General features: G+C 45.0%; 1 protein-coding gene across 1 annotated transcript in view; it reads right to left on the bottom strand.

Moving 5' to 3' along the window:
- The window catches only part of CCBE1 (collagen and calcium binding EGF domains 1), a 51,477-nt gene that overhangs the window by 26,300 nt on the left and 12,322 nt on the right, over positions 1-12,855 (bottom strand). The window contains exons 3-4 of the mRNA XM_017890447.1: positions 6,841-6,975; positions 4,112-4,264 (exon numbers count right to left, since the gene is read on the bottom strand). Of these exons, the coding sequence (XP_017745936.1) occupies positions 4,112-4,264; positions 6,841-6,975 (288 nt within the window). The remainder of the gene's footprint in view (positions 1-4,111; positions 4,265-6,840; positions 6,976-12,855) is intronic.

Raw genomic sequence — 12,855 nt, 5'->3', positions numbered from 1 at the left:
TGAAAATGCTTCCTGGCTTCTGATGTTCTGGAATGTGGGGCTCTTTTGGCCTCTGACATTTCCTATTGCTGAATTGAATGCTTGGATGTTTAATAATTCATCTTTTAGATATTTTGAGGAAAGTCCTCTGCTTAGAAGTTGTTGAGGCTGGGCATGTTTCTAAATCTCAGTACTTACATGGAGGACTAAGAAACGACGCCTGGACCAGGTGCTGTGGCTCACGCCTGTAATCCCAGCACATTGGGAGGTCGAGGCAGGCGGATTGCCTGAGATCGGGAGTTCGAGATCAGCCTGGCCAAGATGGTGAAACCCCATCTCTACTAAAAATACAAAAATTAGCCGGGCGTGGTGGCGCACGTCTGTAATCCCAGCTACTTGGGAGGCTGAGGGATGAGAATCGCTTGAACCTGGGAGGCAGAGGTTGCAGTTAGCAGAGATTGAGCCACTGCACTCCAGCCTGAGCAACAGAGGAGACTCTGTCTCAAATAAATAAATAAATTAATTAAATTAAATTAAAAAATGAGGCCTGCACATGGAATCACAGGGCTTGTATCACTTATGCTAAATCACACCAAATTTTGAAAAATATTTGAAAGGGTGAAAGGGTCTTCAAAGCTCATATAGTTCAACCTTCTCATTTACAGATAAGGAAACTGAGGCCCAGAGACCTGCTCATTATTGCTCAGTTAATACTGAACCAACTTTGGTTCTATATTACTTCAAACTCCCAAGCCTAGGAACTTTCCACTGCATCACAGCCATTAAAGAAATGATCCTCTTCCCCACCAGCACTGGCCCTTGCTGGGCCACACTGCTGAAGAGTGGAGGCTTTTTTTTTTTTTTTTTCCTGCCAGAACCATCAAAGCCAGCCCCCACCTTCCCAGCAGTCCAATCTCTCAAATTATGACTTTAATGTTCAGGGCATACAATGGCCTGTCCTTTCTCATAATTTTAATTAGGTGTATGAATTGCTTGCCTCTACCCTTCTCTCTACCCTTGAGTTTCTACCCTCAAATATTTCTGGTTACTGGTGTTTGAATTTTGTTTTACTAAAATATAAAATCAAATGCTAGTCCTTTGTGCATAGTTGATAAGTTCAGTGGAGACAAATTACTGAAAATCCTGAGTGATTCTTTTAGAAGGGTCCTGCTGGGGAGCATCCTTAGTGGAGTCATATCAGGTTTCCCTTTTAAAGACTATTTGCAATTGCTACATTTGGGGAAGGATGTTGACGGAAAAGAAAGAGGAGAGGATTCCCAGAGAAGTGTAATCTTTTTTTTTTTTTTTTTTTTTTTTTTGAGACAGAGTTTTGCTCTTGTTGTCCAGGCCAAGTGCAATGGTGTGATCTCGGCTCACTGCAACCTCCGCCTCCCAGGTTCAAGAGATTCTCCTGCCTTAGCCTCCCGAGTAGCTGGGATTACAGGTGCCTGCCACCACGCCCAGATAATTTTTTGTATTTTTAGTAGAGATGGGGTTTCACCATGTTGGCCAGGTTGGTCTTGAACTCCTGACCTCCAGTGTTCTGCCTGCCTCAGCCTCCCAAAGTGCTGGGATTATAGGCCTGAGCTACCGTCCCCAGCCAAGTGTCATCTTTTGCAATGCGTTTTGTGTTACAGTAAGGCTCAATGATATAACCAGCAGAATGCTCTTGATTAAACAGGACATCCCTCATTATAGTCACCTGTAACTGTCTCTCAATATGGCAGAATGGAAGGTACTATCCTACTTCCATTCATCAGATGCTATGCAGTCTACAGAAAATCACTTCTCTCTGAACTCTGGCTGCTTCTTCTGCTGATATCAACATCCTTGCCTGAAAGTTGACCAGATGGCTTATCATGGCCCCAGAGCTAAGATCTTTGATGCTAAGTTGATATTTTCTAAACTGTTTTTCAGGATACCATCACTTGTGATGTGTTCGTAGGTTTCTTAATAATTTTGGGTGTGATTTGTTCTAGGAACTCCCAAGGAAGGTCCAGACCTAGCCAACAGAGCTCCAGCCACCTTCCCTTCCTGAGGGAAGTAGAGAAGAGCTAAGCCCTAGGCTTAGGGAAGAGGTCAGCAGCTTCCTGGGACACAAGTAGTGGATACAGGAGCTGGTGACTGTGTGGCACCAGCCTCAAGCCCTCTAAGTGGCTGCGGGCTTTCTCCCCTGGGAACTGGTTCTGCCAGCCATTGTCAATGGAGTCCATTTTGCTTCAAAGTTCACCCTGACCAGAAAGGCCCTTGACATTTAGGCTAAAATCCTACATTTTCGTGGCTAGGCTGGCACTGACAACTTGGCAGAGGGACCAGAGTTGCTTCACATAGGCATGTAGTGGTATTTTGATGATCAAGGCATTGCCTGAAGCATTGATATTAGTTTAGGGGCTCTCTTTCTACTTTTCTTTTCTTTTTTTTTTTTTTTTTTGAGATGGAGTCTCGCTGTGTCACCCAGGCTGGAGTGCAGTGGCTGGATCTCAGCTCACTGCAAGCTCCACCTCCCGGGTTCACGCCATTCTCCTGCCTCAGCCTCCCCAGTAGCTGGGACTACAGGCGCCTGCCACCTCGCCCGGCTAATTTTTTGCATTTTTTAGTAGAGACAGGGTTTCACTGTGTTAGCCAGGATGGTCTCGATCTCCTGACCTCGTGATCCGCCCGTCTCGGCCTCCCAAAGTGCTGGGATTACAGGCTTGAGCCACCGCGCCCGGCCTCTCCTTTCTCTTTCTTCTTCTCTCTTTCCTCTTTCCCCATCCCTCCCCTTTTCATCTCTGCCTCATTCTTCTTTCTTTTCTCCTCTGAACTCAAATAAGGAAATAACCCAACCTTCAGGATGATCATATGCTCGAGTGACCAGACATCTCAGTTGAATGTCGCTGACACAATGTAAATCAGCTTCTCAGCTCTGTGCTGAAGGCCCAGCTTTTAGAAATTTTCCAGCTGCCTGTGGACTGATACTTCTGAGAAACACAAAGATGAACCACTACAAAAATAAGATGTAAAATGCAAGCATGAAGTTTTGGATTTAAACAAAATTCCTCCGTCAGATTGATATAAAAATTTCTAAACACTCTCAATTTTGTTTTATCCAATTATGAATCTTGCCTGTCCATAGACCATATTTTGAGTAGCATGGATACAGACTGTTACCTTACATGGAGATGTTTCATATTTATATTTCAGCCCATTTTCTTTGGGAAAACACAGCGTTTCTGGCCTCTACTCTGCTCATCTTAGTTTGTCTAAACACATATCTAAGCCTTACTGATTTCCCCAAGAGCACACCACTTCAGCTTGGTGGAGAGCTTCCTCCAGTACACACTAGCTTACAACCCTTGAGCTAATGGGCATCACTCTTATCCTTTCTCTTTAGAAGTTTGAACTTATATTCTGTTCCCTAGCTCCCATTTACCATTGGTATATGTGCCCCTTCCTGTCCACTTGTCTTCTGAGGTACCTGATTGGGCTCTTAAGTAAATATATAAAAAATATGTTACATATATTAAATATAGCTACATATATATATATATATATATATATATACTACATGATATGATTTAGCTGTGTCCCCACCCAAATCTCATCTTGAATTATAGCTCCCATAATCCCCATGTGTCATAGGAGGGACCTGGTAGGAGGTAGTTGAATCATGGGGGCAGGTCTTTCCCATGCTGCTCTCATGATTGTGAATAAGTCTCAGAGACCTGATGGTTTATTAATACAAAGGGAAGTTCGCCTGCACATGCTCTCTTGCCTGCTGCCATGTAAGGCGCACCTTGGCTCCTCCTTTGCCTTCCACCATGATTGTGAGGCCTCCCCAGCCATATGGAACTGTGAGTCTATTAAACCTCTTTTTCTTTATACATTACCCAGTCTTGGGTATGTCTTTATCAGCAGTGTGAGAACAAACTCATACAATAAATAACTGTGTATAATTTTATATAGGCACTTGGAAACTTTAGACATTAAACATAATGTGGCATACATTGTATATAAAATTATATAGCATAGAATTATATTTATATATGCAATTCTCTATCATATCTATATAATATATAAACCCCCAAACTGGTTATATATATAATATACAAACATATGTAATTAGGGAGATATTTAGACTTGCCTTACTTACCAGTGTCATTGGGATATTTGTCTCCTTTGGTACACGCCTTCCCATCATCTTCCTGGATGTAGCCTTCCCGGCACTCACAGCGGTAGCTGCCCAAGGTATTGATGCAGATGTGGGCACATAGCGTCCCATTGCTGCTGGCACACTCGTCAATATCTGGTTTGAACCAAATGTAGAGAATACTCAGTTTCTGAGAATTCACTTCTAATACAACAGGTGACATTGGGCTTGGCCTCTCTGTTAATAACAACAAAGGACACTTGGGCCGACCTTGATCAGAGAAGCCTGGAATAAAGCAGGGAGCTAGAAATGTAGGCCATCCGTAAAAACCGCACTTTTGGCCAACTAGCCATTGTTACAGGCTGATCAGTGATGGGGTTCCTGGCTGTGGCTCTGCCACTCCCAAGACATGTGGCTTAGACTGCTAGCCTTCAGATCTCACTTACGGAACAATGACAATGAAGCCTGCCCTAAACACTTCATAGGGCTACTTAGAAATGAAAATGAGATCACCAATGGCAACACTCACTTAGAAAAGAAAACATTATAGAGATGATTTTTTGTGAGTGCCCTACTGTGCTGAGGATTTTTAAGTTTCCCTTTATGGTGTAGGTTCCAAACAGCATGATGGTGACCCACAGGTCACTTAGGAATGGTCCCTTCCCAGTTAAAAGCCACGATCGCACCTGGGAAAAGATACTTCTAATAAAAGAAAATAGTCATAATGGGTCTAATGGAAAGAGTCTTCCCCAGAAAATGTCTGCCTCATCAGGAACTCAGACAGACCCCTCATGAGCTGTGGAAATGAGCCATGGGACCACCAAACAAGTCCCCATGAAGAGCCCATGCTAACTATGCACATCATGGACTTGCTCCCCTGCTGCATGGTGGAAACAGAAACGTTTCCCACCACGAGGACAGTGGGAGGCCCAACTTCATTTCCTGTTCACTGGTTGAAGACAGTGGGTAGCAGTAGGTGGGAACCGTGGCATGCAGCCCCAGACTGTGCACATGTGCTGGGCAGACAGAGGCCAGCCCTGAACTTGAGGATGGCAACAACTTCCCAGCCACTCCCTGCACAAGCTGCCAGTGACCCAGTCCCTGTATATGCTGAGGGAAGGGTGGTCTTCTGGATGCTCCCCTGGCAGTACCGACTAGGTCATCTATGGACTGGATGTTGCAGCTGCATCCTCCTCTGCAATTCCTCAGGCTCACTGCCTTTCCCCAGGTGTCCCTGCCCTAAACCTACCTGTGATGCTGCCTGTACTGCCCAGAGAGAGAGGAGATTAAGTTGATATCAGAGATAGAAAAAGAACTCTTAGTAGAAGGCAAGTTCTGCTGGTACCCAAGCCCCCAAACAAAAAGAACAGGGGCTGGGTGTGGTGGCTCATGCCTGTAATCCCAGTGCTTTGAAGGGCCAAGACAGGAGGCTGAGTCCAGGAGTTCCAGACCAGCCTGGGCAGCATAGTAAAATCCCATCTCTATAAAATGTGAACAAAATTAGCTGGGTGTAGTGGTGCATGCCTATAGCCCCAGCTACTCAGGAGGCTCAGGTGGGAGGATCGCAGGAGCATGGGAGGTCGAGGCTGCAGTGAGCCATGATCATACCACTGCACTCCAGCCTGGGCAACAGAGTGAGACCCTGTCTCAAGAATAAATACATAAAGAATAGGGTTCAGGAGCTGCTATAAACTGAAGTAAGAGCCTTGTGCCTGGGACCTGAGCCTCATGGAATGGCCTGTGCCTCTCTCTGCAGGAGAGGCCAGAGATCCCTGCTCCATTCACTTGGGAGTCACAATCCCATTCTCTGGCATTGTGGGGCACCATTCCCAAATGCTGACAGGGAGAAACCAGAGGACCTACAGTTGGAACTTCTCAGAAATGGTGCTCCCCAGAGCCCCTGCTAGGCTAGAGAAAGAGGGATGCTCATGACAGCTGGTTTATTTCCCATGTAGGTCTACCTGCCAGTCTCTGCAGTTCATCCCCCAGCTGATTCTTAAATCTCACCATGCCTATGAATCATTAGAGGCATTGGTATAAATATGCATGTGTGGACCCACTCTCAGAGTTGTGATTCACTAGGTGTGGAGAAAAGGCCAGGATTTTTTTTTTCCTAAATGAGGACCCCAGATGTTTCTCAGGTTAGCTATGAACTGACCACACTTTCAGACACATAGTTCCAGAGGAAAATGAGCCATAAAGCTGCCTTAGAACCTCAAGGAATGCACGGCTGGGACAGCCAGTTCGTGAGGGCGACAGGAAACAGGCTGGTGCCATGGATGGCACAGGCTCTGCTCAGCTGCAGCCCAGGTGGCTGGCTTTGGCTCCCTCCAACTTCCTCCCAACCTGTCTGCCATATGGCTACTTCCTTTTTTCCCCAATCCTCTTCTAAGAGAATGTTTATTCTTGTTTTGTTCTGTCTGCGTTTTTACGTTTCTGACCACTTATACTCTGTTTTACATTATTCCAGTGTATATTTGGGCATGTTCCCCTTCTCCTGCTCTTATGTCTCACTGCCAATTAGGACCTTGCTGTACCAGATCCCGGAAGAATCCCTTGGGCCTAGTTGGTTTTAGTAATTGTGATGAAGGGCAGTGATAAGCTATCCCTAGGATAATACCAAACACAACCTCATCCAACAAGTACGAGAACTGAAGTGTCCAACCAAGGACAGAACCATCTGAACAAGGCACATATTCAGAAGCTGGAAACAAAGCACATTCCCAACACACCCAGACAGTATGGCTTCTCCCGCTTCCGGTGTCTCTCGCGGTCATATCGGTATCCCGGATAACAAGTACACAGCACTCGGCCAAAGTTGTCTGTGCATTGCTGTTCACAGGGAGCCTCTGCACAAACGTCGTAATCTGGAAAAGCAAAGTGAGAGCTCACGTCAACCACAGGAGGAGGCGGGGTAACCTGGCCCTGGCCTGGAAAGGACTTTCTGGGCTGGGCTCTGCTCAAGGGCACATGTGAAGTGTGGACAGATACACTTAGAAGGACAGGAACTCTTTCGGGCTGTGGGGCACCTTCTAAGAGTACTGCAATGGGTAACATACACGGCATCACATCACTCGTGATTTTCCCCCTAGGTCGCCTCATCATCCTTTGGTCTTTGTCACTATCCAGAGAGAAAAGACTCTTAAGAGGGCCAGACTTGCAGATTCCCTCGGGGGTGGGGTGCTGTTCTGTCTTGTTCATCAACTGCTGTGGAGGCAGGGGACTCCACCCAGCAGAACACTAAACAAAGGCCAGCTAGGGTGACAGGAGCTGGGGTCATCATATGGGAGGAAGGGCTGGAAGTCAGGCAGGCTCAGAGAGGTAGGAAGGGGACTTTGTGTACACACGTCTGGACTCATGCTGCTAATACCTGAGACTGGGTAATTTACAAAGGAAAGAGGTTTAATTGGCTCACAGTTCCACATAGCTGGGGAGGCATCACAATCATGGCTGAAGGTAAATGAGGAGCAAAGTTGCTTCTTACATGGCATCAGGCAAGGGAGTGTGTGCAGGGGAGCTCCCCATCAGATCTTGTGAGACTTATTCACTAACATGAGAACACCATGGGAAAGACCTGCCCCATGATTCAATTACGTCCCACCAGGTCCTTCCCATGACACGTGGGAATTATGGGAGCTACAATTCAAGATGAGATTTGGGTGGGGACACAGCCAAACCATATCACTGTGTAATAGAAATGTGCATGACTTATAAGAGAGCTGATACTTATATGTGTATACCATATAAGTGTGCATCCTGGGGGTTTGATCTCTCATGCTGAGAAGGGATTGGGTGAGTTCGAATGGTTAGTGGTCTCTTTCCAGTCCTCAGCCTGTGCAAACTGAGGTGGATACACTGCTACTCATAAAGAATTAGGGCATCTGCTCCTCTCAGTTCCCAGGAACTGATATGTAATGAGCCTCTGAAGGGACTTTGGCTCTAATTCAGTAGCTCAGGCACAACACTGACTCCCAGACCGGAGCCAGCACCTCATTAATCCTTGCAGTATCTCCTCCAGGTGCTGACAGATAAACTATCCTTGGACACCGAGTGAGTCTGGCTTTGCTCCACCACATACGAAGGTGAACGGGTGGGCTGTCAGCTCCTGATGCAGGGAGGATTTGTGTGACAAGTATTGTGCCATTCTCACAATGACCTGGAAAGCTGCCCTTGTAAAATACTCCTTCCCATGATTGTGATTTCAGGCCTGCTTTGCCTGCATGGTGTTCTGACCAACCCTGCAAACTGTCTCTAGCTACACATTTCCTCCACTTGGCATCACCTCTAGGCAGCCAAGGATCTGTGCTCTTTATGTTGGAGAGCATGATCCTGGCATAACTGGCTGTGAGCTTCCCTGTTGGCTATTGCCACCATTCCGCAGCAGCTGGGAAGGGGAAGAAGGAGGCAGAGAGGCTGTCACAGTGTTTGAGTTGATCATGGTGCCTAACAAGGCAGTTCCCTGTCTCTCCTACCATTCCTGCTTCCCTGAGGAACCACTTCCAACTCTTCTAGCTGATTCTTTCTACACTCACTTCTGCATCTCTAAATAGCTGACTTGCATTGCTTCTTTATTTTTATTTTAAATCCTCTCTAATGACTTCCAGTAACAGAGGAGATGCATTGAATTTTTTCAAGGCCTCCTGTCCCCTGCAGTCATACCCGTAACTTTCTATTCCCTCCATCTGGCCAATATAGTTATGATGAAATTTTGATGTGATAATCTTTAGTATTTGTACCATAATGACAACATAAAAGCTATTCTTTGCTGAACCTGGAAGTATGCTTGAATTACTTGTACCTTCTTGAAGACCTTTTTATCTTCTCTGGAATTAAAAGAATTATCTTTTATATTTTTGGGGTGCCAGTTACTGAACTTTCTCTCTTAGCTTCAAACACCCACCTTCTTCTTCTATGGGCTACTTTGTGACTTGGGCTCTGGAGTCCACATTCCTTTGTCAGCTGCCAACCTCTTAGTTTCTGACAGTGACACACATAGAGACACAGACAGAAACAGGGAGGCTGGGAGAGGAAGAAGGGATATCGGCCCTTTTCTGTTTTACTTCCTGAGATTCCTATTCATGAAAGCCTAATATCAACCTTTCTCTTCCATCCCACTAGCAGATTGTTTCAATAGCAGCTGCAAGCCGGGCATGGTGGCATGTGCCACCTCCGGAGGTTGAGGTGAGAGGCTGACTTGAGGCCAGGAGTTCAAGACCAGCCTGGGCAACATAGTGAGATCCTATGTCTACCAAAAAGAATACGGTAGCAGCAAAATCTAGCTTGAATTTTTCCTAACACTTGCAAAAATCAGCCTCACTGTATCCCATTTCAGAGACATCAGCACCAGCCAGCCATCTGGTAGCCCCGCCTCCAAGGTCTGGGTCCCAGATCCACTAGTAACTTCCTCTAGGTTCTGAGAAATAGGGCTTGCTAGTCAGTACCTCTTCCTCAGAGGTCTGGGTCCTCCCAACTTCTAAGTTTTCACTGGGTCAGTATCTTCTCTTTGTTTCCCTAGCCTAGAGGCGGTAGCTGCTTCCTGCAGTTGTTACCTCAATGATACTTAGTTTTCCTTTTGCATTTTTGGTTCTCAATTACTAGTTAGCAGTTCTTCATATTAATTGCTTTCTGTTAAATAAGTGGCGAAGGCTCTGTTTCTGGACAACTTCAATCTACATATTCAGTTCTCTACAAATTCATCACTAATTCATCACCAGAGATCCCCTCAGTTTTGCAAATCTCTTCTTATAGACATTTTTTCAAATTAATCTCAACTTGCTCTAATTAGGACTCTGTAGGTCTGCTGCATGGCAGCTACTACTCTTGGTCTTGAACTCCTCAGGTAATCCTCTTGTCTCAGCCTCCCAAAGTGCTGGGATTACCAGTACCGCACCCAGCCTGTAGCTGCATCCAGGAATGTGCATTCACCATTAACCTACGGATGCCCATCACCTCCCTCTCTCTTGTGTTGGATTCCTGTTTCCTGGATCCCACATGTATTAGTCTGTTCGCACACTGCTAATAAAGACATACCTGAGACTGGATAATTTATAAAGGAAAGAGGTTTAACTGACTCACAGATCCACGTGGCTGGAGAGGCCTTACAATCATGGAAGAAGGCAAATGAGCAAAGTCATGTCTTACATGGTGGCAGACAAGAGAGAGCTTGTGCATGGGAACTCTCATTTATAAAACCATCAGATCTTGTGAGACTTATTCGCTACCATGAGAACAGTATGGGGTAAACTGCCCCCATGATTCAATTATCTCCACCTGGCCCTGCGCTTGACACGTGGGGATTGTTACAATTCGATGTGAGATTTGGGAGGGGACACAGCCAAACCATATTTCCACATCCTTCTCTCTTCCAGTTTACTCCCTCATTTTAGTGGAGAATATTCTCCATTGGCTTCCTGACTTAGAGCAGCAAATATGAGGCAGCAACGCTTAAAAACTATAGCTTCCACTCATGAGTTAACATATTTCTTTAGACATTCTAGTTTCTTTTTGCCATCTGTTATGGTTAATGCTACAGGTCAGCTTGGCTAGGCCATGGTACCCAGCTATTTAGTCTGGAGCAAGGTTCACCAGGAGGATATATATGCTCTGAATCAGTATCCAACATATGGTATGGTTTGTCCCATAACCAGGATTCACAGGTCCCAGAATCAAGGGTGGAAATGGGAGTGGCACCACTCACTGTTACCCCTACTGATCCACTAGCAAAATTTTTGCTTCCTGTTCCTGTAACTTTATGTTATGTTGGCCTAGAGGGCTTAGTTTCAACGGGAGGAATACTTCCAGCAACAGAGGCAAAAATGATTCCATTGAACTGAAAATTAAGGTGCCACCCGGCCACTTTGGTCTCCTCATGCCTCGGCATCAGCAGGCAAAAAAGGGAGTTATTGTGTCAGCTGGGGTGACTGATCCTGGCTACCAAGGGGAAATTGTACTGTTACTCCACGACAGAGGGAAGGAAATTTTTCTGGAACACCAGAAACACCTTAAGTGGTCCCTTAGTAATTGTCACACCCTGTGATTAAAAAGTCAACAGAAGAAAACAACTCAATTCAGGCAGGGCTAACGTCTCAGATCCTTCAGGAATGAAGGTGTGGATCACCTTACCAGGTAGAGAAAGAACCACGATCAGGCAAGGTGCTTGCTGAGGGCAGAGGGAATATGGGTTGGGTAGTAGAAGGTGGCAGGTTACATATATCAGCTATGACCATGTGACAAGTTACAGAAAAAAAGCACTGTAAATTGTAATGAGTATTTCGTACCTTTCTATGGATTATTTCCATGTTTGTGTTTGTGCGTGTGCATCTGCATGCCAATCTTTGTTTTCTTCCTTCTTTTATCCTCTTATCATATGTCATAAGCTGTAGCGACTTTATATCACAGTATTTAAATACTGTTAACTTTACAACACAGTATTTACATTAAAGCATATCAAGGAGATGCTGGAAAAGTCCAGTGCCACAGGACTTCATACCCTCTTCTGGGGAAAGGGTTAGTGTATTTCATGCAGGATAGTTGTAGCATGTCAGATGAACATACAACTTTGTTATTGCCTTTACCTGGAGATTAGGTATGGTTTAAGGAGAGGTGTATTGGTGCCAAGTTGACAAGGGGTAGATGTGTGATAATTTTATGTGTCATCTTGGCTAGGCCAAAGTATCCAAATATTAGGTCAAAAGTTATTCTAGGTGTTTCTGTGAAGATATTTTTAGATGAGATTAACATTGAAATCAGTAGACTTTGAGTAAATCAGATGACCCTCCATAATGTGTGTGGGCCTCATCCAATCAGGTGAAGGTCTTAACAGAAAAAAACATGACCTCCCCCCCACACCCCGCCAATCTAAGGGGGACTTCTGGCCAGCAGACTCCAACTGCAACTCCTCCCTGAATCTCTTGCCTGCCAGCCTACACTGAAGACTTTGGATTTGCATCTCCACAATCTCATGAGCCAATCCCTTTAAAAAAGTCTCAATCTCTCACTCAGTCTCAGTCTCTCCCTCTCTCTCCATTCATAGAAAATCAAAATCAAAATTGGTTCTATTTCTCTGGAGAACCTTAATATACAATATTTTCTGAAATCCTGCATTTGTACCTTGCACTCTCTGGTGATAGAAACAATTATGACTAAAGACATCTTTAGTAAAAGAAACAATCACTGACTTTTCCCCACAGATTAAAACAAATCTGCTATGAAAAGTGTTCTAGCAAAAAGCAACAGAGCAGAGAAGTAGCTCTGGCAAAACAACTTTCAGCATGTGTGACCACTTTTCCTGAAAATATTCAGTTCTGGGTTATGTTAATTATAGGCGCTATAGTCTCTTTAGGATGAGGGAGACTAGTTTTAAGACCTAGATGTTTGAAACCACTAACACTGAAAGAAACTCTAAGTATGTGGTATCCATGCAATGTGTTTTTAATTAGGTTGGGCAAGGTCTTTAGATAAGATCTTGAACGAAAGGGCCTAAAACTTAATTTTCTTTGCAGTCTGCCAAACTGCAACATAAAGGATACAGCTGGTGATTGAGAAAAGCTGATATAGAAAGAAATGCAATTATTGTGACTTTTGTGGGTTTACTCATCATGCTATAACCAACAGAATTGACTGGCAGAGAGAAATTCAGCTTAGAGAAACTCAAGACCACATCAGCCATCACAAGTGGAGCGACTCCCAGCCAGCCTTCCTGTGGCAGCTTTCTCAAAGGTCGCAGCTATGATTCAGGGAAGTGTCCC

This window comes from Rhinopithecus bieti, unplaced genomic scaffold, assembly GCF_001698545.2.
Source record: "Rhinopithecus bieti isolate Rb0 unplaced genomic scaffold, ASM169854v2 scaffold_17861, whole genome shotgun sequence".
In the NCBI taxonomy this organism is placed as follows: domain Eukaryota; kingdom Metazoa; phylum Chordata; class Mammalia; order Primates; family Cercopithecidae; genus Rhinopithecus; species Rhinopithecus bieti.
The sequence above is the reverse complement of the archived record's forward strand: the minus strand, read 5'-3'. Positions and strand labels throughout refer to the sequence as shown.